The sequence below is a fragment of the Colletotrichum paranaense genome (assembly GCF_030867605.1).
Source record: "Colletotrichum paranaense strain IMI 384185 chromosome Unknown Scaffold_2.1, whole genome shotgun sequence".
NCBI classification, from domain to species: Eukaryota; Fungi; Ascomycota; class Sordariomycetes; order Glomerellales; family Glomerellaceae; genus Colletotrichum; species Colletotrichum paranaense.
The window spans coordinates 4,443,230-4,470,260 of NW_026848960.1; the positions used below are offsets into that span (position 1 = coordinate 4,443,230).

The 27,031-nt window shown below is 51.3% G+C and overlaps 9 protein-coding genes across 9 annotated transcripts; 6 read left to right on the forward strand and 3 right to left on the reverse strand.

Moving 5' to 3' along the window:
- Nucleotides 1-3,837: 3,837 nt before the first annotated feature.
- CPAR01_03412 (uncharacterized protein) lies at nt 3,838-4,275 on the reverse strand (the record flags this gene model as incomplete). Its single annotated transcript, XM_060487699.1, has 1 exon — nt 3,838-4,275. One exon carries the CDS (start codon nt 4,273-4,275, stop codon nt 3,838-3,840), a length of 438 nt encoding a protein of 145 aa, XP_060355027.1.
- A 3,131-nt stretch (nt 4,276-7,406) lies between these two features.
- Nucleotides 7,407-9,065, forward strand: CPAR01_03413 (uncharacterized protein; the record flags this gene model as incomplete). The annotated part of the gene is made up of 4 exons (XM_060487700.1): nt 7,407-7,871; nt 7,913-7,989; nt 8,042-8,516; nt 8,574-9,065. The coding sequence occupies 4 exons, from the start codon at nt 7,407-7,409 to the stop codon at nt 9,063-9,065; spliced, it is 1,509 nt and encodes a 502-aa protein (XP_060355028.1).
- A 1,181-nt stretch (nt 9,066-10,246) lies between these two features.
- Nucleotides 10,247-12,572, reverse strand: CPAR01_03414 (uncharacterized protein; the record flags this gene model as incomplete). The annotated part of the gene is made up of 5 exons (XM_060487701.1): nt 10,247-11,030; nt 11,094-11,186; nt 11,240-11,332; nt 11,411-12,013; nt 12,271-12,572. The coding sequence occupies 5 exons, from the start codon at nt 12,570-12,572 to the stop codon at nt 10,247-10,249; spliced, it is 1,875 nt and encodes a 624-aa protein (XP_060355029.1).
- An 880-nt stretch (nt 12,573-13,452) lies between these two features.
- Nucleotides 13,453-15,246, forward strand: CPAR01_03415 (lactose permease; the record flags this gene model as incomplete). The annotated part of the gene is made up of 4 exons (XM_060487702.1): nt 13,453-13,521; nt 13,603-13,714; nt 13,771-14,132; nt 14,203-15,246. 4 exons carry the CDS (start codon nt 13,453-13,455, stop codon nt 15,244-15,246), a joined length of 1,587 nt encoding a protein of 528 aa, XP_060355030.1.
- A 501-nt stretch (nt 15,247-15,747) lies between these two features.
- Nucleotides 15,748-16,294, forward strand: CPAR01_03416 (uncharacterized protein; the record flags this gene model as incomplete). The annotated part of the gene is made up of 3 exons (XM_060487703.1): nt 15,748-15,876; nt 15,935-16,131; nt 16,195-16,294. 3 exons carry the CDS (start codon nt 15,748-15,750, stop codon nt 16,292-16,294), a joined length of 426 nt encoding a protein of 141 aa, XP_060355031.1.
- A 468-nt stretch (nt 16,295-16,762) lies between these two features.
- On the forward strand, nt 16,763-19,212 carry CPAR01_03417 (fungal specific transcription factor; the record flags this gene model as incomplete). The annotated part of the gene is made up of 4 exons (XM_060487704.1): nt 16,763-16,850; nt 17,038-18,046; nt 18,105-18,536; nt 18,609-19,212. The coding sequence occupies 4 exons, from the start codon at nt 16,763-16,765 to the stop codon at nt 19,210-19,212; spliced, it is 2,133 nt and encodes a 710-aa protein (XP_060355032.1).
- A 113-nt stretch (nt 19,213-19,325) lies between these two features.
- Nucleotides 19,326-20,304, reverse strand: CPAR01_03418 (5-carboxymethyl-2-hydroxymuconate isomerase; the record flags this gene model as incomplete). The annotated part of the gene is made up of 3 exons (XM_060487705.1): nt 19,326-19,802; nt 19,857-19,993; nt 20,049-20,304. 3 exons carry the CDS (start codon nt 20,302-20,304, stop codon nt 19,326-19,328), a joined length of 870 nt encoding a protein of 289 aa, XP_060355033.1.
- Nucleotides 20,305-20,810: 506 nt separating this feature from the next.
- CPAR01_03419 (gentisate 1,2-dioxygenase) lies at nt 20,811-21,889 on the forward strand (the record flags this gene model as incomplete). The annotated part of the gene is made up of 3 exons (XM_060487706.1): nt 20,811-21,060; nt 21,123-21,435; nt 21,487-21,889. 3 exons carry the CDS (start codon nt 20,811-20,813, stop codon nt 21,887-21,889), a joined length of 966 nt encoding a protein of 321 aa, XP_060355034.1.
- Nucleotides 21,890-22,609: 720 nt separating this feature from the next.
- Nucleotides 22,610-26,745, forward strand: CPAR01_03420 (uncharacterized protein; the record flags this gene model as incomplete). The annotated part of the gene is made up of 9 exons (XM_060487707.1): nt 22,610-22,705; nt 22,785-22,957; nt 23,029-23,445; nt 23,504-23,841; nt 25,271-25,467; nt 25,555-25,629; nt 25,683-26,071; nt 26,145-26,212; nt 26,282-26,745. 9 exons carry the CDS (start codon nt 22,610-22,612, stop codon nt 26,743-26,745), a joined length of 2,217 nt encoding a protein of 738 aa, XP_060355035.1.
- Nucleotides 26,746-27,031: the final 286 nt, after the last annotated feature.

Sequence of the window (27,031 nt, forward strand, 5' to 3'; positions counted from 1 at the left end):
TTCGGTTCTTTCATCAAGTGAATCAGCCCACAAACTCTGGCGGCCGTGCTCCCTGTTGAGCTCTACTTCCCAGCTCACGATTGCAGATAAGTCGATCACCTTCAATGACTGGAGGTTACGCAACGATTTGAGCGCTTTACTGACCCCGATATCAAGTGTTTTCTCAAAATGATCACAGAAAGCTGCCGAACTTGCCAGAAGCGACGGGCCCACGCTCAAAAAATCGGCCAGTATGTCTGAGCTCCGGAATCCCCAGCAAGTACTGGTCGTGTAGTGGTAGAGAACTAACCAGCTTGAGGCGGATTGCAGCCTCATGGATATCGAGACGTTTTTGTGGTTCTCCCTAAGAAGACGTGCTCTTCCTCCGCTATTTTCCTCACATGTTGAGTTATTGGACCTTTCCATGAATACTTGCAGCACCTGGCTTGCGATTCAGAGAAGCTACAGAAAAAGATAGGCTGTCTCCAAGGCAAAGAAAGGGGGCTCGTCGAAGTACCGGAGAAGATGTAATAGAAACTAATCGACCTGTGCGGTTGACCCCGGGCCTCTCTGCTGTGTACGCAAGCATTACCCCTCCGGGGCTTTGATTTCCGTTGGTACTTCGATGTTGAGTATCAGGAGAAGTTCGAGATATTCGTCGATATTGCGAACAGTTCAATCACTTCTATTGATAAAGTCGATCACGAACTCACAGACTTCAAGGGTTTCTTTTCTATTGTTAATATCCTTCTCACTCGTCGCGCCCTCAAACCTAGTAACTTCAGGAAGGCTCCCGCGATATTCATCACCCTACCGTCTTGTTTATGGACCCCAAAGCCATTCTTACCCTTGGCCATCTGTCCCGATAGAGTCATGCATTGCTGTCGGGCTAAGAATGGATGAGACGGTCATGTGTGGCCCAGATTCCACATGATAGCTTCAAGACAAGATGGTTCAGGCTGTCGAATGTCGACATTTTAGCCCTAAAACAAAGTTGTCGTATCAGCCCTGGTGTGGCTGCGCACATAGAGGATAGCGTGTCTCTCCCCTGTCGAGGAGGTCTCACTTTTCTTGGCTCGTATCATCCGCAGAGAGGGATACTTCAGAGCTGTGTTTGTTCAGTCTCGAGAACGCGTCGTACGAGACCGCCCGCAAAAGTCTGCTCGTAGCAACACTCGCCGAAACTACACCCGCCTCCTACACTATCAGAACAGTGCCTACGCTGAGTGTGTATGGCAGTTCCATGCGCCAGATGGGCCGGTTCCGGGCGTGGCTCGTACGATGCTGCGAATAACAACAATGGTGGTGGTAGTGGAAGTGTTCGTCGAGCGATTGAGGGTCCAGGTGCTCGCGGACATCCTATTGTCCTGTATCAGGGGAGTTTGGCGTTTTGGTTCTTTTTGACTCTTGCGGCAGTTCCGTTGCGGCCCAGATGCTCAAGCAAGAGGCGTGAAGCTATATTGGATCAGACATTAATCTTGCTAGTTAAACGCACCGGGGACTATTGTCATCTTCGAGACAGGCGGCTTCGGCGAATTTGCCGTGCTGCTGAAAATTGTATCTGGCAGGCTCGTACCGCGTACGACTTTACTTACCTACCTGCTCGCTACCCGATACAAGAGACAGAGCATGCAACTCCAGAATCTTTGCGGGAACACCTGCGCTGGTACACGATACTTTGAGCCGGTCCTACGACTACGCAGAAGTTTCCAGGACATCGTCCCTCTTCCATCAGACGTCAATTCGGCGGCTTCGGGCTTTCGGAACTTGAGGGAGATAGTTTGTGGATAACCTTACTCAATCAGTCAGAAGGAGCTCCAAGACTAGGAGTAACAAGCCTAGGAAAAGACATGCTCTTGTTGATAGATTTGGATGGATGAGCGGGTAACGAGGGCCATCGACGAAAATCACACTTTGGCGATGTCAAAGGGAAAGCTTGCCCATGAGTAGCTACTCATTTCAACTTAAGGAAAGGGGTTATGAAAGGAGTGTTATGATACGTGATGGCGTTTTCGGGGACATTGTTGGTCCGATGTTCAGGACCAATTGCCGGTGAATAAGCCCAATTAGATCTGAAAGAGCGTCTTTAGTGAAGGATTCATGATCCTTGCAAGTATTGCCAGGCGAGAAGACTAGGCTTTTCATGGAATATGATGTAATATTAGCTCAAGCCTAAATGCAGTGGATAGCAACGCCAAGACTAGCAAAGAGTGTTTCCATGTTAGTTTCAAAGTAGCATCGGCCTCGGGCGATACGGCAAGGCCGTCACGACTCTCATTGTCTTCAACTCCATGATAATAGCGCGGTGTTGAATCGAACATAGATAGAAGTAAATCACCACTCCGACTGTTGACTCAGGGTTGCTGTCTTTTCAACATTGAACATATTGCAGTTATTTTCGGCCAACATGATATTTCGGAGTCACATTCTCACCGCTGTAATCGCGCTTCTGTCCGCTGTCACCAGCATTCAAGCCGCCTGTACATCATAAGCCCCCGGTACAGAAGGATACAACGGCGGAAAGTGCAAGCCCGACAAGGTTCTTTGCGGCAGCGCAGGCTCTACCATTGCATGTTGTGACACTACGGCCTGTTCTTAAAAGTGTTTTAATTCGTTAAGAAAAGCTCCCAGAGCTATAATTGACATCTTCACTGCAGTCTATTTGGTTTCGTGAATGAGCACGGCTTATGCCTGTGGACGAGGCCAATCCTCTAACCCCTTGCATCATCAGCCTCTCGTAACATCCAGAAACTTGCCTCTACTTTGAGGCCCGAGACAGAGGAGACTATTCTGGGGTGGGATCATGTCACCGTTCAGGTGTGAATTGTGAACTTTAAACCTTCCAATGAAGTGCAGAGGGAAGGAGGGTGATGGTTCAGCACACCTAGTGTGTGCTCAAGGTGCCCAAAGTGACCAAGGCGAAGCTGTGTTGACCACGACATTGACATCCATCAACTCAATGTACCGATTACGTACTGGAAATTATGATGGGAAAATCCCCACTGACAACGCGATCGGCTGTTTTTCAATCGGAAGATCTGCTGTAGGTACGAGGAGAATTCCGTCACTTCGAGACCGCGCGAACCTTGACTTAATCGTATCGTGACCCATTGACTACATAACATGAGTACTATTGCGACCAGCCTTTGACCTCAATGGCTGACGTGGCAATGCTAGCTCGTCCACGAAAATAGGCTGTGTGATGATATTCGCATTTCAAAAGTTCCGACAAACCCTTACCTACACGTATGTTACCTTAGTTTTCGGTTGGCCTAGACATCAAGGCTTAAGACCAATGTCTGGGATACAGACTGGACTGAAAAGATGGCGATAGACCCTTGTACCTTGCCTTCTCCATGTCGCCAATGCAATGGCACCAGTGCGTAGTTGAGTTGCGTATGTAAGCGGTTAACCGTATCTTGAAGAGTCCCGCTGACCTCGGTAACGCCGATGTATCTCCAGTGAACAAGGACCAGAATACGAATTCAATGTTGGCAACCTTTAAGAGACAGAACGTACAGTGTCGCACATAAACGCTTGATCACAGCGGCGATGTCAGGATGATTTAGAGAAAACAGGTTTGTGGTAGAGCAGTGTACACCTTAAACTGTCGAGATGGTACCATACATCTGATGAATAGACTCTCCGTGTCTTGCGCCCGAAGGGTACGCCGACCTCAGTCCAGAGAATTTGCGTGCGAATTGGCCTGGTGATCGCAAACAACCAAATCCACATTCACCAGTATTTCTCGCCCACACCCCTAAGCACAACCCAAATTCGTTTCCGTATCTTGTCGTACCGTAAGTACGTGATAGTGGTCGTTCCTATCCTCCACTGGTGCATAGAGCCGTTGGTGATTTAAATCGACTGGATAACGATGCGAAAACTCTCGCCGATACGGCTGACTTGCACAGACTTTGAGCTCGTTCCGGCCGACAGAGTCTCACTTGCGATGATGCCGTCGCCGGCGTAGACGGTGTATTTGAAGGTGAGAGTGCTGAACGGGGCGCTGTGGTAGAAGGTGATCTTGAACTGGTCGTTGCCGAGGGGCTCTGCCTTGTACTGAAAGCTAGTGCCACCGCCAATGACAGACGTAGTAGGCCAAGGGACGATTCTCTCAAAGTTCTCCCTCGCCATCAAGACTGGGGCGATGCCTGCATCTTCGAGGGGCTGAGCGGAGCGCTCATTCGCCAAGGACTTGTCGCTCACGACGACGTCGCGCGTCTCAGCTGGAGCGGTCACGGCGGGCAGAGCGGCAGCGATAGACGCGAAGCCGAGGATCATAGAGACCTTCATGGCGATCACAAAGAGGATTCTTTGGAAAGTAAGGCAGTAGGAAATGATCCGGTAAGAAAGGGTCGTTATTTGGGAATATCAAAGCCTTCATGACAAGCTAAGCGGATGACTTCGCTGGCTTATATGTTTCAAGCACTGACGGTATCGCCATGGCATCAATCCGAATCATATCACATCATTTGCGAAGTTGGGAAGGTGGTGCGATGGGAACAGCGATGCTCATGTGTAGGTGATTAAGGTCTACCGACCGAAATAGAGCATTGCCACTTCAGATTGCGACCCCATCGTTCAATGCTTCCTATTTTGTAGTCTGACCTCCCTGAAGTAGAACACTTCCGTGCGGAATCGCATTGTTAACATCGTACGGTAGTTAAAGCACGCAAAGAGCATGAAGCAACGACGTGAAGATGACTTTAGCCGTTCGGTCCAGTATCTCCTTGCGGAAGGAGGAGCGTGTCCAGTGGAGATAGCGCAATACCTGGCCGGCTTGGATCCGCTGCCATAGCAGAGTCGGCCTTCCTATATCTGGGTTTTATGACGGGAGATACTACCGGCGCTGGAGAACGATTCAAATGCGCCGTGGGTCTACTGATCAGGCTGCTCCCGATCTCTCAATTTTCGGCTTGTTGCTTCTTCGATTTATCGATTACCCCACTCCTGGTACCTTGTCAACGTGACTATCCCATAAATCATCAAGAGTCTCGTACAGTGGGTGCCATAACACGGTCCATCGAGAAAGCAATGTCGAACTGCCTAACGTAGTCATCGCCAAGATAGACAATATATTCTCATAGTCTAGAGGAACACAAGATGGCGGGCTCTTTGTTCCCTCAGTACGCAATATTAGTTGTCTAGTCTCTTTGAGTTAAGTGCTTATCCTTGAAAACAAGAATGCTGTAGTATGGCGGGCTGACACTGTGGTCTATGTGTGAATATATGCACCTTCTCATTTTGCTCTGTTAGGAAGAACAGCGGTACGCCTTTCGTCAGGGATGTGATGAACTCAGACGATGGCGAACATTAGGGGAACAATAAATCAGGGGCAATTCGCCATCTGGAAAACATTTACCCATTAATCTTAGCTGCACTACAGTATCCCGCTTCTACTACCGATCCACTCCCGCAGAAGTCAACTCATCGCCGATCAATCCTCGTTCGGCGGACATTCAGGGCTGCGATGCCTGTTTATCCACGAGAGAGTTGCAATAGCAGGACTTGAATCCTAGCATTAATTCCCTTGGCACCATGGATGTGGCAAGGTTTGCTTGAGACGAGGATTTTCTCGATAATTGAAGGCTCTGTTGGGAAAGTATAGCCCGAGGATGACTTGAGTCAACCGTGCTTACAATTTGTTATTGCCGAGCCACGACTCGTTGAATTGTCAGCACTGGCCAGTTCCTTTTGTTCTGCAGTTCTGCAGTGCTTCTCCTTAGACTTGGAAAGTTGCCTCTCTCTTCCATTCCACTTCGTTGGCCGTGTACTCCGTATTATTCTGCTGTTGGACCTCTCTTATACTGCGCTTGTCTTTGACCGTTCTCTCTCAAACTCCAGACACTCGCTGTTCTATGATGGATGGGCCTGTAGGGAGACAGACATAAGTAACATTCCTTCGAGGATTCTACAAGGTATTCTCGAGTGTCATTTCTTCCATCTCAAATACTCGCTCTGATTACTTCCAACCCAATGCTGCATAACATATAATGAGACCAGGCTTGGGCTTCGAAGCGGCCAGTGGCTGAGCTGGAGTCCCTTTGGCGCGGTGGCCCCGGGGGTATGTTGACTTATTACTAAGTCGGCAAGGCCTCCGCCCCGTCTCATCAAAAGCTCATCTCGTTAGAAGATAATACGAAAGTACACATGATCGATTCGACGCTAGCGCCAAATGAATATCATCGCAAAGCGAAGATTCGAGTAGAAGACATATACAGTAAAAAGTGACTCGATTTATCTTGGTGCGAGACCTATACGGGGTCGCATCTAAGTGCCTTACAAGACTCGCAGCCGTCTCGTGGAAAGCGATATATAATGCGTAGCGCCACACGTGGTAGTGACAGGTTTTCGACTACAATAAAGGGCCAGCGATCTTAAACCGGGTGTCGACTGGATATAAAAGTAGTGGCTTGTAAGACAAGCCTAGAGTTCAAAAACAGACACAATCCATCAACAGAGGCTAGCTAACAGTCTGAGCCACTATAATATCAAGTACTCGACCTCGTCTTGTATGTTTCCGCCATTCGTCTGGCACATAACTTGAGTACTTATTGTCTCGAGACTTGAAAAGGATTTCACGACTGTGCTTCTTGGCCGGTGGAACAGGTTTTGCGGAAACAGAATACTTTCTCAGACTGAGTGAGAGCGGCCGATCATACCTTATGAGTGAGTTTTGCATTGCACTAGCAAACGAACAATTGAGCAAACGGAGCGGCAACTTGAGAGTACAGGTGATATGTGTATGGCCGGCTTCTAACATGTAAGCTCTAGAATAGAATTTGGCGATATTTCACGATGAAATTGCTTACAGTCACAATTTTCATGACTTCGAATATGAGTCTCTTGTAGAGGCTTCGGCTCGGCTCAAGCGGTTGGGGCCAAGCAGTTCGGTTCGGGTCAAACGGATCACTATCGATGAAGCCAAGCGTACGAGCAAAGAACCCACCATGCGAAATCCGACGATATGTACGGAGTATTACTCGATCAGTTTCCTGGCGCGTAGCTCCAAAAATCTTCCTTCTCAAATCAGAGGGTATCATGTGGAGTTTTGTCCCTTGACGTATGATCGCGGAATTTCGTTGAAATTGGAGAAGCCGATCGCAGGGTGGGTGTCGCAACGATAATTGTCAATACCGAGAGACCTACCGAGCCGGCTTCTTCTCAAGGTAACATTCAATTCTTCCGCCAACTAGCTAACAACCCTCGACTCCACATTCGGCATTCGGTGGGCTTCCCCGCCTTTTCAGAATACGCGGAGAAGTGGGTGAGGCCTCGCATACATGTTCGCCGTAGCTTCGGACTTACGAGTTGGCACCTATATAAAAGTATGAGATCCAGATCCTCTACATCAAAGGGGAAGGTGGTGCATTTTCCCATCCTTCAACATGATCTGAAGTTCCACCCTCCTTCCAAATTTCAAGATGCAGATCTGGACGCCATTCACTCTGGTCGCTCCTTTGGCGCTAGGCAGCATCTTGATGCCCAGTATTCACGCATTACCCGGCCCGAGCGTGGAAACGAAACAGGGCATTGTCGCCGGCTTTCAAGATGCAGCAGCACCAGGAGTCGCGCAGTTTTATGGCATTCCCTACGCTGAAGCGCCCATAGGAGAGCGAAGATGGCTTCCTGCCTCGCCCAAAGAGTCTTTCGGAACCTTGGACGCGTCAGTGAGACGTCCGTCTTGTCCACAGACGGATCCGCCTGGCACCGGAGGCGCGTGGGCTGCTGAGTTCTTAATTCGGCCGAATAGCACCAGCGAGGATTGCTTGACACTTAATATATGGACTCCGGCCAATCCTTCCAAGGCTCTCCCGGTTGTTGTCTGGATTCACGGCGGTGGATTTGGTGCGGTATCGTACCTTCCTTTCATATTCCCCTCAGGCGCTGTTTGTGAGTGGGAACTCAGGTTCTAATAAAGGCATAACAGGGAAGTAATGATATTGCCTATCAAACTCCCACCCGATGGGTTCAGAGGAGCCAGAAGCATATTGTCGTTGCCATAAAGTAAGAAATATGATTGCTGCCGCTGAAACGTCTTACTAACATGATCATTCAGCTATCGCGTCGGGCTTTGGGGTTTCCCAAACGCCGCAGGCCTTGAACAAACGCAACAGAATCTAGGGCTTCTGGATCAGCGGTTGGCCACGGAGTGGGTGCGAGACAACATTGCACAGTTTGGAGGTGACCCTGAGCACATTATTCTCTGGGGCCAGAGTGCTGGAGCCGGATCAGTCTCGTACTATCAATACGCCTACCCCGACGATCCCATTGCCATTGGCTTTATCAAAAACTCGGGATCACCCTTCATCCCAATCGGAAGTGACGATGCAGTACATGGCAACTTCTCTTCCCTTGCAGCCGCATTCGGATGTCAAGAAGACGAGCTTGGCTGCTTGAGGGAGATTCCCTTCCGGAAGATACAAGAGTACCTCGATCAAGCTGGCAATTTGACATTCAACGTTATTGTAGACGAGAAGACCAAGTTCTCTGACTACGAGAACCGAACTTTAGACCGGAGGGTTGCTAAAGGCGTAAGTGTCAACCCCGTCTAGGCACATAATAGCCATGCTGACTTTGTCATCGGGAAGCCCTCAATCGTTGGTTCGACTAGGGATGAATGGAACTTCGCCGGCAGCACTACCATTCCTCCAACCAATGGATCCGACGTGGTTCCAGACAATCTGTTCGGCTGCCCGGCGCAATACGAGACCAGTCTGCGAAATGTGGCTGGTCTCAAGACCTACCGCTACATGTATTCCTCCAATTTCACCAACATCATGCCCGGAGGCCAGGGCGCATTTCATTCTGCAGAACTTCCGCTTATCTTTGGAACACATGATATTGCTCGTCAGAGTTCTACAGCGTTTGAGTATGAAGTCAGCGAGGAGATGCAGGACTTGTGGTTGTCATTCGTACTCGATCCTGAAGATGGACCGGTTACTGAAGGTTGGGAAGCGACGCCGCTCGGAGGCCTTGAGACACTGCAAACAGGTATTGACCTTGGGCACAATGGCTCTGTTGTACAGCCGTTCTCTTGGAGTTCCTGGCAGACCGCATGCGTCCACGGTGTTGTTGCCTAAGATGATCAGGTGAAGGCTGGATCGGTTGAGACTTTGGTAAGATGGTTATTTTAATAGTAATTAGCGACCACAGACCTTTCATCCAGCTCTCTGGCCGTCTGACACGAGATGTAGAAGTGTCGTTTGGCCATCGTTTCGATGCGATGACACTGACTATGACAGCAGTTGACAAATAACTCCCTTGCGAGTCCGCGAGTGCTGGAGATAGGAGCACGACGAAGTATTGCCTTTACTTATCAACTAGAAGGATCTGCAAGTCGTTTGGACTTCCGTTCGATTGACGGCTAGCATGAACCTGACAGGTGCCACATCTGTGACCGTGCGCCTCAAACGGCTTTGATAAACAGGGAATATGAGACATGCCAACAAGGCCCAGACAAAGCTCAATCTTCACTGGCCATTCAAGCAAGCCAAGTGCGTCTTCCTCAAAACCCAAAAGAGTGGTTACACCGAAAGCTACATACCTCATCAAGGCCAATAGGGATGCTGGGTCCGGAGTGTGACTACATCTAGACTTCCCCGAGCGAGCCTGCAGACGGGGACGGATCCCGATTGAATGCAGGCGGGGAGAATGTCCGATCTAGTCGGTCAACTCAAAACATTGGGTGCTGACAGACTATCGGCTTTCCGCCCCGAAAGAGCTGTCCCAACATTGAGCAAACCTTGCTGCGACATACAAGCCTGACATCTCTCGGTATCGGGTGCCGCGACAAGCGTGCATTCCTGGTACACTAGGATAGACTCAGCCTAACGCATACTCGCCCTTTCGCTCCTGCTGTCAAGGTTTGACTAAAATACAGTTAACGGTGTCTGATGTTCGGATTGCTGCGAAGCGCCCAATGAAATCGCCTACGCGCCGGGCGCCACCCGAGTCTCGCGCACCGCTCGGCTAATTGAACGCCAAGTGAAGAGCTTAACCTCTTTCCCCGATTGAAATCATAACATGAAATTGACTTTGCATACAGAAGTAGTACATTATCGTACAAAGGTTCGGATATTGGCCTTGACAGTTCCCGTAGCGGCTACTTTGACACGATGCCACCGGTGAAGGCCCGAGAGCCTTGCCACCCCGCTTAAGCGCTCAAGAAACGTGTGAAATGATTATGTCCATCTAAGGCTGAACACATCTAATGCCTTTCCCCTTCACAATGTGACTATGTACCTCGAGAATAAGCATGAGTTCAGACCGTAAACTTTGCAAGCGCCCAGTCTAACACCCTAGCGCAGTCGCTTATGCCTCCTTCCTCAAACTCCCAACAATTAGAAAGAATTTCCTTTTGTGCAAAGATCGTCCGCTTCCAATTTTGAGGGTACGTGACCTTTGTTGGCATATTCAACGACGGGATACTCTGTGCCCGCTCTGCGGCCGTCAGAATTAGAGAACAGGTCACGAACCCCCTCAGTTGTAACCAGAGGCCGTGATGAGGTGTAGACGAAGTAGCCTGGATCCTGAACAAACAGTACTGTAGACCTCGCGAAGCAAGCTCTGCTACCCTTGCGACCATGTGTTCTGATACCGTTAAAGCGATGGAGATGGTTGAAGCCAACCGGACGAAAGGTCTGCACAGAAGCTCCTTCATCGCCAGGTACCGTCCACGAAGCATTTGGCAAAGGTCATCACCCAGAGGAGCGATGTCTCCGGTGGGTATTTGGAATGATATTGGCGGCGGCAACGACTCGTACCAATCTGATAGTTGGGCATCAAAGACCTCAAATACTTCGAGCATGCGGTCAATGCCGTGCTCAGTCGGGTGGGGAGGGCACCTCTTTTGGGCCTGAGTGAAACGATCGATCAGTTGCCTTGCAGAGATCTCTGCTAAATAGTAGTACCAGGATCTTTGCTCCATCATCAGGACTTTGTTATCTAGATTCATGACCCCGAGTGTTGGTGGAGTGGGCAGACTGTATGGGTAGTCTACACCGGCGAGGATGGAACCGGGGAGAGACAGCTCAAACGCCAGCTCACTGCAACCGAGTCTTAGCCAATGATCAAACACACTACGGGAATGTATTCCGGACAGGACATACCACTCAGATTTGAAGCAAGTGAAGTATAATATTTGCTCCATTGAGAGTGACTGGGGGAATTCAGGCGTCTCGGCTTTAGCCGGCATGGTGAGTCTGATACGGATGTCAGCCATGGGAAATCCAAGAAATGCCAAGGAGAGACAAACTTGTGTGTGAGCGAAGTAGTATACCAGGTGTTACTCGCCATACTGAAGCATTTCCATGCTTGTAAGGGATCCATGTTGTACATGTGCCAGATTCTGCCACACTAGTCAGCCTTACATGTACGACTGACCAAGAGCCGTGACAAGTCAGATACGCGGGAGGAGCCGTCTTACCCTGCAAGGCACAAGCATTGTACTGACTCCCATCCAGGTGAACCCATGGAGAGGCCCAGTCGTTTCTCGGCGACTGACCAATACCTTGACGCCAGATGACGGTTAGGCTCCACGGAGTATCCACGAGGGGTTCCGCTTGGCGTCCTCTGCCCAGGTCTCTGGGATATGGCGCCGAGGGCACAAGATAATGCAACGATACAGGTAGATGCCGACCAGTCAGGGCCGTTTTCCGCGACCTGCTTTAACATCTGTCGCAGCATTTGAGCATCGACGACGGGATTCATGGGATGAACATTGGTCAAGTACAAGTCTACCAGCCGGGATAGCTCGTAGAACTCCATGGCGGGGGGTGATCTGGGGGAAAAGGCTTCCCCACGTGGGGAAGCATGGCTGAAGGGGTCTATCGCGAAGGGCACCGGTTTAGGAAAGATTGGCCACTCCAGCACGGAGTCCAGTCCGGCGGTATCCGATAACGAGGGGTGAATGGACTTCTTGGCCTCATCCGCGGCACCTCCATCTTGCCCAGACAGGAGACCATCTTGACGTCCACCTTGGAAGATTGGACTGTCTGGATAGTCGCTTGAGTTACCGGACAGGTCGCGGCTAAGTTGTGGTATAGCGCGAAAGTTCTCCTCGTTGCGTTGAATTAGGTTGGCCAAGTTCTCTATTGCTCCCAGCAAACGTGGTCCAACACCTTGACATCTGACGGGAACAATCCACACTCCATTAGTATCAGTCCGATATAACGTGTCCATCCGGTTGAACCAGCGGCCATCCCCCGCAAAGTGTATGTGACCCGAACCCGTCGATCAGACGTGGGCCTCAAGACTTCAAGTCCGTATGAAATAAAGTAAACTTACAGTGACGTTGCCGGAGCCGAGTCCTCGATATATGTGCAAGTTGCCCCGACCCTCTGACAATAGCCGCATATCGGCCTCTCGTTATCGCATTTCGTCTTGCGGCCACGGCACGTCTGACAGGCAGATGAGGCGCGCGACCAAGTTCTCTGCTTCGGCATCCTAGGATCAGCTTGCTCGACATGCGCGTGATCGACGCCGGAGACGGAGCGGCCAGGAGGCGATCCGCCAGTAACGGCCGCCATGCCCATGTCGGGGAAACCCCGGCCGATGTCCATCCTCATCCTCTTCAGCGGTGGGTCCATTGCGACGATAGATGACTCCTGTAAACCTCGTTGTTCGGGATCATTTCTCGTGTCGGGGAGACGAGCGACGCGAGATGTGAGGGGGAAGGCAGGATGGTCGGCCCTGTCTGGGGATCGCGAGTTTAATTATCGTGCAGCATTGATCGCCGGCCCCCGCAGAACCGTTTCAGAACGCGACGCCATGGCCTCGGGAAGCGTGGAAGCTCACTTATGACTCGCCTTATCTGCATGTCATAGAGTCTGCTTAGTCTTGAGACTTTTGCGCTCGGGGACTCTTCCCGGTGAGTCTGCTCGGTGAGCACCAAGGTGAGCCATTCTACCGACTAGGGCAGCTCGCTTCGGGGGGCTTGCCGTCGGTGTAGGAAGTAGGCCAGGTGAAGTCTTTGTCAGCTTGACAGTTCTCCAGCGCTCCGACGCTTCTACTACTAGCGGCGTTAGTCCATCTTCACTCTAAGCCAGGTCTATCCATAGTCACCTAGCGTTCATCTAGTCTAGTCAGCGTGACCTGCCATCCGACTCCCGAGTTCCGTGATGGAATCTCTCACCCGACACTACGGGTCAATCATCCAAGCTAACGATGAACTTGGGGAAGAATCCACCGCCCGTGGGGAAACCGCAGACATTTTACGGGGTCGACTGGGGTACACAGGGGGGCTGGCCGCGTGGGAAGTTGAGAACTCCTCCATTCCGGCTCTTGACAGTGTCTCTTTTGACTTTTGCATATATCTCCAAGGTGTCCTTCGACTCAACTCTAATGGCATCGAGTTGATCCCGGCTCGGCGACTTCACTGCTTTCAAAGTCGATTGCAACTGTGGTCATTGAAGAAACCAACAGCCTTCCAGTACAATCTCAGTGCAGCCCGACCACAACAAAATCAAGATGGGCTTCCTCAAGTCAAAGCCAGCCAAGAAGACGGCTGCACAGGCCGTCGGGTCTGACTTGCTCGCAGTGAGTCTTCCCTTCAATTTGCCGGCATCAACAACAGACGACGCAAGTCAGAAGCTATGTGAACATGAACTCTAACATCAGCTCGAGGTCCTGCCCGAAAACCCTGCACCATGGTATCGTACCAAGCACTTGCTTCTGCTGAACCTAACTCTATTGGTTCCCATGCTGTCGTCGGCTTCGGTCGGCTTCGATGGTATGTCACTGCTTCGTGTGAGACTTGTGAAGTGCCATCCTAACATTTGGAACCAGGTGCCATGATGAACGGTTTGCAGACCATCAAGCAATGGCGCGGTTACTTTGGTAGCCCTAGCCCATCCGTGCTCGGAACAATGAACGCTGTGTATCCCATCGGCAAGATCATGGGCCTTATTCCGACTACATACCTGGCGGATAAGTACGGCAGAAAAGTGCCCATGTGGATTGGGTTCTTCCTTCTCCTCGTCGGAGCTGCCCTCCAGGGCGCAAGCACTAGTCTGCCCATGTTCATCGTCTCACGATGGCTTCTCGGTGCTGCCACTGCCTTCATTGCGCAGCCGGCACCTATTCTCGTGACCGAGCTTGCCTACCCGACCCAGCGAGGCAAGATCTCGAGTCTCTATAATACCTTCTTTGTAAGTCTTCCTAGCTACCTAGGTCTATGTCAAACCTCTTGTAAGAGACTTTAGCTGACACCTGCCATAGTTCTTCGGAGCAATCTTAGCGGCTTGGTCAACCTATGGCACATTCCGACTGACCTCAACTTGGAGTTGGAGGATTCCGTCTATCTTGCAGGGAGCTCTTCCTGCGATCCAGTTCGCTTTCTTCTACTTCGTGCCTGAGTCTCCCAGATGGCTCATTGCCCATGGTAAAACCGAACAAGCCCGAGAGATTCTCACCCGCTACCACGCCGGCGGCGATGCGTCTTCGCCTCTCGTTGACTACGAGGTCAAGGAGATCGAGGAAAACGTCCGTCTCGAGACCGAGGCGTTGCGCGAGTCTTCGTACCTCGATCTCGTCAAGACGGCACCCAACCGTCGCCGTACGCTCATTGCTGTCATCACCGGTCTCGGAGCCCAGTGGTCTGGTTCTGGAGTTATCTCTTACTACCTCACGCTGGTTCTCAACACCGTCGGAATCACCGAGACCAAGGATCAGGCCCTCATCAACGGCCTGCTTCAGGTTTTCAACTGGTTCGCGGCCGTGTTTGCTGGCGCCATGATGGTTGACCGGATTGGTCGCCGCAAGCTCTTCCTCATTTCGACTGCTGGTATGCTCGGATGCTACATCATCTGGACCATCCTCACCAGCGTCTTCACCAACACCAAGGACGAGCGAGCTGGCTACGCCGTGGTGGCTTTTATTTTCATCTACTACTTCTTCTACGATATCGCCTGGTCGCCCCTCCTGCTCTCATACCCGGTCGAGATCTTCCAGTACACTCTGCGTGGAAGGGGGTTGACAATGTCCCTGGGATCGACTTTCGTAGGTCTCATTATCGGACAATTCTGTAATCCCATTGGAATGGCCAACTTGGGCTGGAAGTACTACATCGTCTTTTGCGTCATTTTGGCTCTTCTGTTGCTCTTGATCTGGCTTCTCTTCCCTGAGACCAAGGGCCGTTCGCTTGAGCAGATTGCCGAGGTGTTTGACGGCAAGAACCATGCCTTTGGCAGCAGTGGCGTTAGGAGCGACAAGGTTGATGACGAGTTTGTTGAAGTTGAGAATGTTGCGGATAGGAAGGCCTAAGATAATAGGCCAAGCCATGGTCGATGAAAGCCTACGTAGTTGCGAGCTTACTAGAACTGCAATCGATTGTCAAGTTTCTTGTCCACATCTCAAGTTCTTTCATGACCCCAGCTGACAAGTTTACATTTGTCTTAGTGAGGGCCAGTAGTATGATGCGATCGACGAGGCAAGTTACCCCCTAAGCCAAGACATCTGATGGGAGTTGAGCGATACACTTGCAGAGTGGTAGACTTCGACGTCAGCCGCGCAATGCCACGTTCACCTACCGGCGCTTCTGCTTAGCGTCCCATTGTCTCGGGATGTATCCCAGCTGGCCGGAAAGCCAATCGCGCGTTCCGGCCGGGTTTCCATTGCACATAGAAGAGTGACTGAAGTCTTGTCAGGCCCCGACTGCCCAAGTAAGTGGCCACCGGAGGCAACGCGCAGTCAACCTACTTAACTTAGCAGACTACTAAGCCTTCGTGATCCTTGACAGTATTCCTTCTCAGCGCCGCCAGAAGTATGTCGTCCTCTTTTCGGGGTTCTTGCCTATGCGGCGGGATTGAGATCCAGACTTCGTCGACACCACTCGCTGTCCTCTCCTGTTTTTGCATTCATTGTAGCAAGGGTGCCGGTGGGTCGCACCAAATAGTAAGACTCCCAATTGTTGAAAACACCAGAGTGATTGCTAATTCGGTTTTTGCGGCAGATTGCAAAGTTTGAGACTCAATTCGTCCGAGTCCTCTCAGGGAGCAATCTCATCTGCAACTTCACGTTGGCCGACACATCCAGTGGTTCTCCAAAAGAAAAGTCGTTCTGTCGCACTTGTGGGACCCCGCTGTGGACGACCCCCTCATCCGCAAAGGGGCGATACATACTCATCCGGACGAGTCTGTTGGAGGGCGGGTAGGTGATGTCTCTCCCCTGCGTGCCCGGTTGGGGCTCCCAACTGACGGATGTCGGATGCAGCACCGAACTGCGACCTGATTCGGAGATTTTTGTCAAGTTTCGGCCGCCTTGGCAGCAAGTGGTCGACGGAGCTGTGCAATGGGAGCAGATGAGAAAATAAGCAGAAACGGAGAGTTGCTGAGTTGCTGGACAAAGAAGCTGGGGTAAGATGGGGGGCTCATGACTCGGAACTTGTCCGTTTGAACAAATCATAACTCGATCCGCTTTCCGCTTCTCGCTGGTGCCACCATTCGATCCATGCTTTGCTTCTCTCTGTTGTGGTCTCAGGTATGGAGGAGTTCTTCAGGTGGCCTCGGAACTCGGTGTGATCCCCAGACTTTCAACCTTTCTCCATCCAAACATTTCATCCCGAACTCTGCACATTCTCCGCAATCTTTGTCTATCTTACTCGACCGAAGTCAATCCGAGATCCATGATCTAAATCTAGATTTCCCAGGCCATTGCGGCTTCCGAGATAAGTCGCCCGTCATTCCGAGCTTTGTCTCGTCTGGGAAGAGACTCCAGTCTCCGGCGGAAGAGCCCATCTACCCCCACGCTTTGCGCCCGGTGGGAGGAAAGGGAGAAAACAATGGAGCCGAAGCCAAAGCGGATCAAGATTGATGTGGCATGTGAAGCATGTCGGAGGAGGAAAGTCAAGTGTGATGGAGCACGCCCAGGTGAGTGATCGGTGAAGACCCCAGCGTGAAGGAAACGCGGCTTGGAGAGTCTTGGCCCGCGAGGTTAGACTGAAGTCGATTGGAATCTTGCTAGGAAGTTTGTAGAACATCTGCTTTGCCTTGATTCATGAGCTGCCCGCGCAACGCGTGCGTTTCTGCCCGTGCTACGGCTGACAGCAACTTATAGCGTGCGGCAACTGCTGGAAGAGGACCGATTTGAGAAACGGCTGCACCTATACCTCCGAGACCGAGAAGTCGTTCTCAGGTAGTAGTAAACTTGCAGATGCAAGTCCAGGCAATCCCGAAAGGGCAATGCCCAAGATCGTCCACACGCCCGAGGCCAACTTTGCGCAACCCCTGATGCCTCCCATCTCTCGCCCGGCTCCGAGTGCGACGCCTAAGTCGACCACCTCCTCGGGTCCAGACCTCACAAGGCGAGGTCGAGTTGAACGGCACCCCATCACTCCATCCGATGCTAGCCCTTCAGTTGTTGATTCCATGACCACGGTCCGCGAGGATGGCATGGTGACTGGCGAGTACTTTGGCAGTAGTAGTGCTGGGTCTTTCACAAACCAGATCAAAGCTGCCATTGATGCGAGGCTGGGCTCCTCGACAGAGAATAGGGGTGTGAGAAGCTCTCTTTTCCGTTCGACACTTCCTCTCAATGGTTCTGGTGCGGGAGGACAAGCCGATTATGTCCTGCCAGCCCGTAAGCAAGCTGATCACTTGACCGATCTCTACTGGTACTACGTTGATCCGTTGTATCCCTTCCTGGACCGACAGAGATTCGAGCATTCTTATCGAGCGCTGTTTGCTGGTACCTCCCTCGATGCCGATGAACGAATCTTTGTGAGCATCCTCAACATCATATTCGCACTTTCCACGCAGTTGATCGAGTCACTGCCTCCGGATCAGAGGGATTCCTCCAGCCAGGAATATTTCACTCGCGCACAGAACTTACTACAGCTGAGCCTTTGGGACACTGGCTCCATCGAGCTGATTCAGTGTCTGTTAATTATGAGCCAGTATCTCCAAAGTACAAATAATCCTCACCAGACGTGGATGATTGTCGGGTCTGCCGTGAGGATCGCTCAGGGCCTTGGCCTACATTTGCCAGAGACGGCATCGGAGCTCTCGAATGAGCCCGAAAGAGATCTCGTGAAGAGAATTTGGCATGGATGTATCCTGATGGATCGGTGAGTTTCATTCTGACACCACACTTTATGTGCATGGCACCTCTGACTTGTTGACTAGAATGATTGCCATCACACATGGACGCCCGGCGATGATCTCAGATCAATTAGCGTTAAGTGTGGTACTACCTTCGATCCCGGATACCAACGTCACCAGCGTCGACGAAGTACAGCTAGGTGCCGTTCAGCTTCACAAGCTTCGGTATCAGGCCTTTTTCCATAAGTCGCTCGAGCTCTACGAGGTTATCAACCACGCAGTCCTCGCGTTTTACTCGTCAACATCGCCGCTTAAGTCGCCTACCTACCCCAACGGCACTGGAAGCAAGACTCAGCGCTCCTTGGATAGGACAGAGCTAGATCTTGGGAAAGCTCTACAGCTTGATCAGCGCTTGACGAAATGGGAGAAGAGCTTGCCCAGCTTCTTGACTATGGCCGAGCCTGAGACTACTCTGGACGAGGTCTTCCGCAGGCAGGCGGTAATCCTGCGTATCAGGTAAGTACTTGCGACTCGAGTTGGCTTATGGTCGACCTGACCATCCCTTGAGCCACGATTGACAACTTATAGGCTCCTTCATGCACGCATGCTGCTCCTCAGGCCTATGCTCACTCGATTCTGCCTTTCTCAGTGCCCGGAAACCTCCCAGGTCCATGATGACCTCTCATCTCGCGTCGCTCAGCAGTGCGCCATGGTCTGCGTAGAAGCCGCGCAAAGTCTCATCTCCTTCATCGTACAATTCCAACAACACGATGGCACCCTCGGCCTACTCCCAGCCTGGTGGTACCGTGTCTTCTATATCTACACAGCCGCAACTGTGCTCATAGCAGCAAGACTACGACCCGCGGTCTTTTCTTCGCTCGACATCTCTCGCTCGTGGAATCAAGCGATGGCTCTGCTCCATGACCACGAGAACCTAGGGCCTTCTCCGCGGAGATGTGCCGCGGCGCTTCAGATCCTCTCAACCAAGATGTTCCAGGATCAACAACCTCAATCAGCTGCTCTCCCAAGCGCGGATACCAGTGCAGCGGTGCCCAACATCACCAATGAGCAACAGGAGACCTTTGATATGCCTTTCCCTTACTTGGCGCAGGATGCAGCATTCGACATGGACGCAATCACGTTCGACATCAATGACTTCTCTTGGCTTAATAGTATGCCTGGAAGTTTATAACCGGTAGTTGTCAGCCCCCATCATGTACATTCATCTGCAAAATACCCGGCCTCCGCGCCTTTCATGCTTATTCTCGAACCCCCGATATTTGACAATTCATTCGTGACTTCTTTCTACTCAAACACCATCTTGTTCTTTACACTGCCAAGCTTACTTATCCTTACCTCCACCACATCCCCATCATTCAAGTACTTCGGGGGCTTCATACCCATAGCAACACCCGACGGCGTCCCAGTCAACACCACAGTGCCGGCTTCCAACGTCGTTCCTTGGCTGAGGAAGCTGACAATCTCCTCCACGCCGAAGAGCAAGTCGCCCGTGCTCTCGTGCTGTCGCTCCTCGCCGTTGACAAAGGTCTGCAGCAACAGGTCGCTGGCGTTGCCAACCACTGCCGGAGAGACCAGAACAGGGCTGAAGGGGGCGAACTTATCGAATCCCTTGCTGAAGCACCACTGGGGCACGCCGCCAGCCTTTGCAGGGTCTCTTTGCCAGGCTCTTGCTGATACGTCGTTTGCGGTGAGGTAGCCAGCGACATATTCCAACGCGTTTTCCTTGGGGATGTTCTTGCCCGACTTTCCAATTACGAAGGCCTACCCTTGTAAGCGACTTCTATCGAAAGTTTATTCCAGAGAATCGATACTCACAAGTTCACCCTCGTAATCAACGGTTCCGTCCTGTGCAACCTTGGGGATCGGCACGTCCTCATTCCATGCAGCGACTGATGTTGCGGGTTTAATGAAGAGTGAGGGGAACGGAGGTGGGGTCCGGCCACCCTCCTTGACTGTGCTTTAAGTCAGATGTCTGTAGTAGCTTCATTCCGGGGAAGGTTGTAGTACTGTGCTTAACATAGTTGAGGCCAATGCATCGAATGATCGGAACGTCCTTTGGTGTAAGGAGCGGTCTCAGGGCCTTGACATGCACCCGCTCGCCTTTGGCCAGGGATGAGACAGGACTGGCACCATCGTAGATAGTAGCCCACAAGTCACTCTTGTCAAGAAGCGAGGTAATCTCTGGTTCGTCTTGCACCTCAGGCTCGCCAAAGTGCTCGACGTCGTTGTCGTCAACGAAGCGAATGAGACGATTCCAAGACATTTTGTTTGGTAGTGTGTCTGAGAATAGAAATCTGCTCAAAATAGTGAGTTCTTTCCCTGGTCACAACAAGCCGCATGAAGCTGTTCCCAGATTATCTCAGCTCCTTAAGTGTGCCTTTGAGAGGTGCACAATCGAGCCGCTCAATCGGAGCAGCCCCCAATTGACCAATCAGAGGTGGTTCCGAGGTTGGAACGCGGGGAGCTGGGTGACACATCGGAACTCGGGATTGCCTCAACTGCCAGATCGAGTCCCGTCCCGCGTGGCGCTTCCGCTGCATGGCTACGGGCAAGGGGGGTCAACAGTCCGGGGATAATGGGGAAACGGGCCTTGATAACCTCCTTCGCATGTCCTCTCCAACATCCAACTTCATCTTCGGAATCACGGCTTTCGCCATAGGATACACGAACCGATCCAGGCCACTATTCACACACGGTTATCAATACTCAGGCACAGCCACAAGGCACTCAGACTATCATACGCCAAGCACATCGAAGGGATCATTCACAATGGACTCCCCTCACGAGGACGACAACAGGGCCAAGGCCATGAACGACTATTTGGAAGAGTTGCCATCACAACACATGGAGCCTTTGTGGTCCAAGATGAACGTGATGGTCCCACCTACACCAGCACCCGTCGCCAAACCTTACATGTGGAAGTACGCCGACAGCCTCCCTCTTCTTCACAAGGCCGCAGAGATGGTTGGCGAACAGCAAGCGGAGAGGAGAGTGCTGATGCTGGTCAACCCCAATATGGGTAAGTGTCATTGTTCTACTCGTGACAACCTAAATCGTACTTGTACTCACATGGTCTTGCAGAATCCCCTTACACAACAGACACCATCTATGGTGGACTTCAGATCGTCAACCCTGGCGAGACTGCTCCTGCGCACAGGCACATCGCGTTCGCACTCAGATTCATCATCGACGGTGAGGGCTTCACGGCTGTTGAGGGGAAGAAGATGCCCTTGAGACGTGGCGATGTTGTCGTGACGCCGACATGGCACTGGCATGACCATGGAAACGAGAGCGATGCGCCGGTTATCTGGCTCGATGCACTCAACCTGCCGCTCTTCAGATTCACCCCTGTACACTTTGCAGAGCAGTACCATGAGAGCCGTTACCCAAGCGTGTACGTCTTTCTTAGATGATCAAACACGAATAGGTCACTGACAATTCATAGGTTCACGGAAACGTGCGAGTGGAGACACCCGTGGGGCCAAGTTGAAGCCGAGCTCAAGGCCCAGGAAGGCCCCTACGCCATCCACCACTACACAAGTCACGGCAAGCCCCTATCACCCATTCTCGGCGCGCAGGCCGAGCGCATCGACGGCAACTATACGACAAAGGAGGTTCGTGAGCAGGCTTCGTTCCTCTACCACTGCTATGAAGGCCAAGGCCGAACCATTGTGGAGCCGCCCACGGGACCCCGTGTGGTCTTCAAGTGGACTGCGCGAGACACATTTGCCGTCCCTGCGTGGTCCAAGATTCAGCATATCAACGAGGGTTCTACTACGGCGTACCTTGTTGCTGTCAGTGACAGGCCATTGCTCAGCAGCATTGGGCTTATCAAGCCGCAATCATGAGCGTTTGAGGGGAGGCAAGACCACGGGAGTACCTTCAGCAACAACCTACCAAGATTGTACATGTTCACTCACTATTAGCAGGCCTAAGGGGCTGTATGTACTTACTTAGTAATAATGAAGAGATTGAATGTAACATAGTCAGCAAAAAGATTTGGGGAGAAAGGTGATGTAGTTCGCTTGGCATTATCACCATCCCGTCATGTGTCAAAATATTGTCAGAATCTCATTCATCAATACCTCGACGCATTATTCATTGGGAAACTTCGTGAGATATTGGCTGCAGACACAATTCTTTACTCAACACCAGCACTTTCTGTTGAATTCAGTGACCCACAAAGAGCCGAAACCCACGAGGTGTTTACCCACAACAACACGGGCAGCTCCCGGACCTCGGCTGGATTACTCCTTTCGTCAAATATTCGACTACTCGCGATCGATTGTGATATCTTATAATAGCCAGGATCGAATTTAGATGTCGAAATTTTCGTGCCCGGGTAATTATGAACACTAATTCACTCTGCAGCTCACAGTGGTGGTATCATCTGCAGCATGTTCTTCCCAATCAACAGTCCTGAAATCGGCAAAATTTCATCATGGATAATTGCGACAGCATTGACGATGATTATCGTCAGCCACATATTCATTGTCAAACAATTACGTTACCGCCGGATGATGCAAATTGAAGCGCCGTTTGCTAAGTGTGGCAGGGAGTTGTCGAGTATGACCGTCAAAGAGTCCCACGAGATCATCACCCAGCTACAAGAACTCGAGTTTCCATACTCCTTCTCCAAAGCTCGCAAACTAGCTCTCCTCAAAGTGGGTTGCAGTCAATCTCTCTTAAGAAACTCATCCAGGCCAAAGGAGGACCAAGTCAGACTGATGAGAGATCTCTAAGTACCAGGCTGGGAGTATTCCATCAATGTCCAGACTATTTGCCGTTACAGGCCAGAACAACAAACGCAACGCGGGGAAACGATCAGTCGATACGGAGATCCTCCTCAGAGAAGTGCAGTCTAAGGCAAGAGACTCGGATCGATATGCGATGTCTGTGGCAAGAATGAACTTTCTGTAAGTCACCAAGTATCAAGCTTGATCAACAACTGGGGTCTATTCGTTGCTGACAGGCGGTGTTCCCACAGACATGCACGATACCGCCGTGCGAACAAGATCACCGACCCCGACCTACTTCACACCCTCGGCGACGGCCTTGCTGAGATAATCAATGTAGTCAACAGAAACGAATGGCGCAAATTGACCGATGTCGAAGTATGTGCTCTCGGCATCTTCCACAAGAACCTAGGTGAAGATATGGGCATTCCCTTCGATCTTTTACCCTCGTATAAAGAAGGCTGGATGGACGGGTTGCACTTTGCAATGGAGCTCAAGAACTGGACCGTCCAATACGAACAAGAAGTCTGTCAGCCGGTGCCGACAAATGACCAATACGTCAGAGTCTATGTCGACTCGGCCCTGTCTTCTTTACCTAGTTCCTTCAGGACAGCACTGAGGAAGTCGCTGGGAGCCGACTTGGACGACGTGGTTCGATTGAGCCTCAAGTAAGTCAAGTCAAGTAATCTTGAGACCACTGTAACCCTTGTAACTGATCTTCCAAAGTCTGGAATCTCCCGGAATCCTCCTCTCCACCTTTCTAGCACTAGTTCGCAACTCGAGGAAACTCGGGCTCCGTCACCTTGCCCTGCCGCGCCCCGACTCATCTGCAGTCAAAATCGTCAACGACACCCCGAACCCCGAGACTAAGCTCTACAACTTTGGACGGAAAAGCCTTCAACCCTGGTACATGCGGCCAACAACGTGGTCGACTTGGGGTCCGGGTGCATGGCTGGTCAAAGCGGTCGGTGGGAAGGTTCCGGGCGAACGGGGAAGCAGATATTTTCCCCAGGGATATGACTTGATGACCATTGGGCCTGAGCCTCAGCGGGAGAAGGGGAGGGGTGAGATGATATCGAATATGGAGGCGATCAAGGCAAGGGGAGCAGTGACCTGTCCGTTTTCGCAAGCGAAAGCGAATACGTTTGCCGCTCCTCAACGCCTCGGAACGAACTCTTAGCCACATTCTGAAATTACGTGTAGACTTGGTCGAAAGCGACCTGCAAGTGACTAGCAACGGGTTTTATGGACATGGCTTCATTCCACTCGCAACCGCGTGGCACAGGAACGTGAAATATATGGCAGGAGGCTCTCTTCACGGGGAGAATGAATAGACTACATGTTCCGCTCTAGTTACCAAGACAGGTTAGGAAGCCAGCCCACATCGGAGATTCTTCCAAATTCACGCTATCCCACCTAAGACCTACCCTTCCTTCTTGCATGTGTTTACATATATCAACCTTTCCGCCGTCTATCCGCCAGATCTAGTCGGGGGGAGAGGTAGGACCAACCACTGGTCGTAATTTACCCATTAAAAGAGATGCAAGAAGAGCTTAAGACCAAGCTAGAAATGAGGCCGCAGAATCGTGTTGATTAAATGACTCGATATAACTTGCAGCCACGTGCGGCAATAGCGAATAGTTAGCAAGTCAAGATTAAAGGTCCACGCTGCATCATGTCTGAACTCAAAAGCAGAAAATCTGCCGATATAGAGTTGCCAGCAGGGATATAGCGGCATTCTTCCCTTCTAGATGGACTGTCAGCGGCTTCAAGACGGCATCCGGCAAAGCTGGCCTCAAGTTCAAATGCTGCAGTATAAGCTGGATTCTTATGTTTACAAGCGCCAAGTACGTGATCTGGAGTTCATCATGTTATCCAAATGTCTGAGATTGAAAGGACCTTTGACGAGAAGCGAGTGTTGACGTGATTGACATCTCACAGTGTGCCTTACCAACCCACCCGCTTCAACCCATCTTGTCACCAGGCATATTACCATGCACCCTCCGGAAGAACTTACAAGTTAACCAATCTCGCATCTTTTGATCTTCAATCTCAGATCTAGACAGTCAAGCCCATTTTGTTTCCCGTCTTCCCCGCATGATTCGCAGTCTGAAGTGGGAAAATCGAGTCAGCGACGAGCTAAGCATCTTCAACGGCCCCTCCCATCCACCAACTTGCCTGCATACGAATGGTCTTCTTGGTTATGATCAGACAGATCACCCTGCAATAGCCCCTTTGCGGTGCCGCTCAGGTGGTGGCCATGCCCAAGCTCACGATCCTATTCGCCACGCGTGCATCGCTCTCCAAACTCTGCTCAACATCTGTGACGACCCGTGGCCTATTGATCGGACTGTGATCGATCTCAAAGACCAGAGCGATCCTGTAGGGCGATCTTTCTATTTGAATTATGATGTGCTTGATGAAGCGTGCTTGGCTGCTCAACCCGTCTCCGTCGGTGGTGCAGGATCTTTCCATTCTCAACTTCCACCCCAGTTCCTCAAGTTAAGGTGGTTCTCGATGGAATCCGCGGCGTCATCACCGTCGTCATGGCGGACAAGAGCGCCCAAATCGTCGTCACGGCCTCGGCATTCCTCCTCCTGACATGGGTTGCCGTCAGCCTCCGCGTGTATTGCCGCACGGCATTGGTGCGATCAGCCGGTATCGACGACAAGATAATGGTCTTCCTCTTGGTGAGTGACGTCTACGCTTGTGGGAGCTTGAGAGCGGTAATTTACTAACCAAGGGAGATTATTTTCACCGGATATCTAGTGTTGCAGATTTACGGAGGAACTCATGGGATCGGCCGCCGTGATTCTGAGATCACTGCTGGGGAGAAGAGAACCATGCTGCTGGTAGATTATTTCACATCATCCCCAATCTATTCCCCTGCTGATATGACTTCCAGCTATGGTGGATCCTCGAGCTACTCAACGTCGTCTCAACATGTCTCCTCAAGATCTCCGTTGGCTACTTCCTCCTCCGAGTTGCACTCGATCGGCCGCACATCTGGATAATCCGAGCTCTCATGGTAGGTACAGTTGTCTTCGGAACGACATACTTCTTCATGGTAGCTTTCCAGTGCAGACCAGTACCAACGTACTGGGAGGACGGTCCAAGAACACCGGAAAAATGCTGGCCCTCGCGGGTAACCTACATCATGACTATTGCGGCGACAGTCATCAATACGAGCGCCGACTTCGTTTTCGGTGCTTTGCCGTGGTTCATCGTCAGGTCCATGAATCTTCCAATCGGGACCAAAATCGTGGTAGTGTGTATCTTAGGGCTAGCTGCTGTGTAAGTGTGAGAGCAGGCAGGCCGCAGACATACTGGCTCGACAGCGGGGCAAAGCTGACAGTCTTGGTTATAGAGGAAGTACTGCGACTATTGTTAGAGCTTTCTATATCCCGACGTTACTGGACGGCGAGGATTTCCTTTGTAAGCCCATTGTCTAGTATTCGCGCTACAGATACTTCAGGTACACTAATAAAACTGCTCACCTTGCAGACGGAACCTCCAACTTTGCGATATGGAGTACAGTAGAGCCGGGGATCGGCATCGTAGCAGCCTCGACAGCAACGTTACGACCTCTGTATCAAATGATGCTTGCTAAGATGGGCCGTTCATCGGTTTACCGTCAACAACGAGACAGATTGGAAAGACAACAGGCTCGCAGGGATGAGACGAGTCGGGTAGTGCGACAGGCACACAACCTCGATCCGGAGGATGGGCTGGCCGATTCGGATATCACCTCACCCCACGGGATCCTTGAAGTCAACCCGCCCTCTCATCACGTCAGCAAACAGACAGAGTCGACACTCAAGACGAGCTCGTCTGGGATTGGATCTCCACGACTGGGAATGAGCTTGTTCGATGTGGATGTTCCAACGTCACGGTTGAGACTCAGCGATGATCTTCGGCGGACGATGGATAGGCCTTCTGAGGAGTGGTTATCGAGGGTCAAGGATTGACAAGCGCCAGTTGTCCGTGATGTGTTTGAAGAATCTGACTGCACGGTTCTATAGTGTACGGTTTGAGATAGCATCAGCATAGCATAAGGATAGCAGAAGAAAAAAGTACCCAGGAAAGTCGCTTTTACGAACGAATGCCGCCATCGGAGCTTGACCATTAAAGCAGGACAACACGTACAATATTGAGTAGTAAGTACCGTTATGGTAACTAAAGCTCTAGTGCAGCCCCAGTCTTGTGGCGTGTCATGAGTAGATGCACACCCTTGTTACTTGTCAAGCCTCTTAT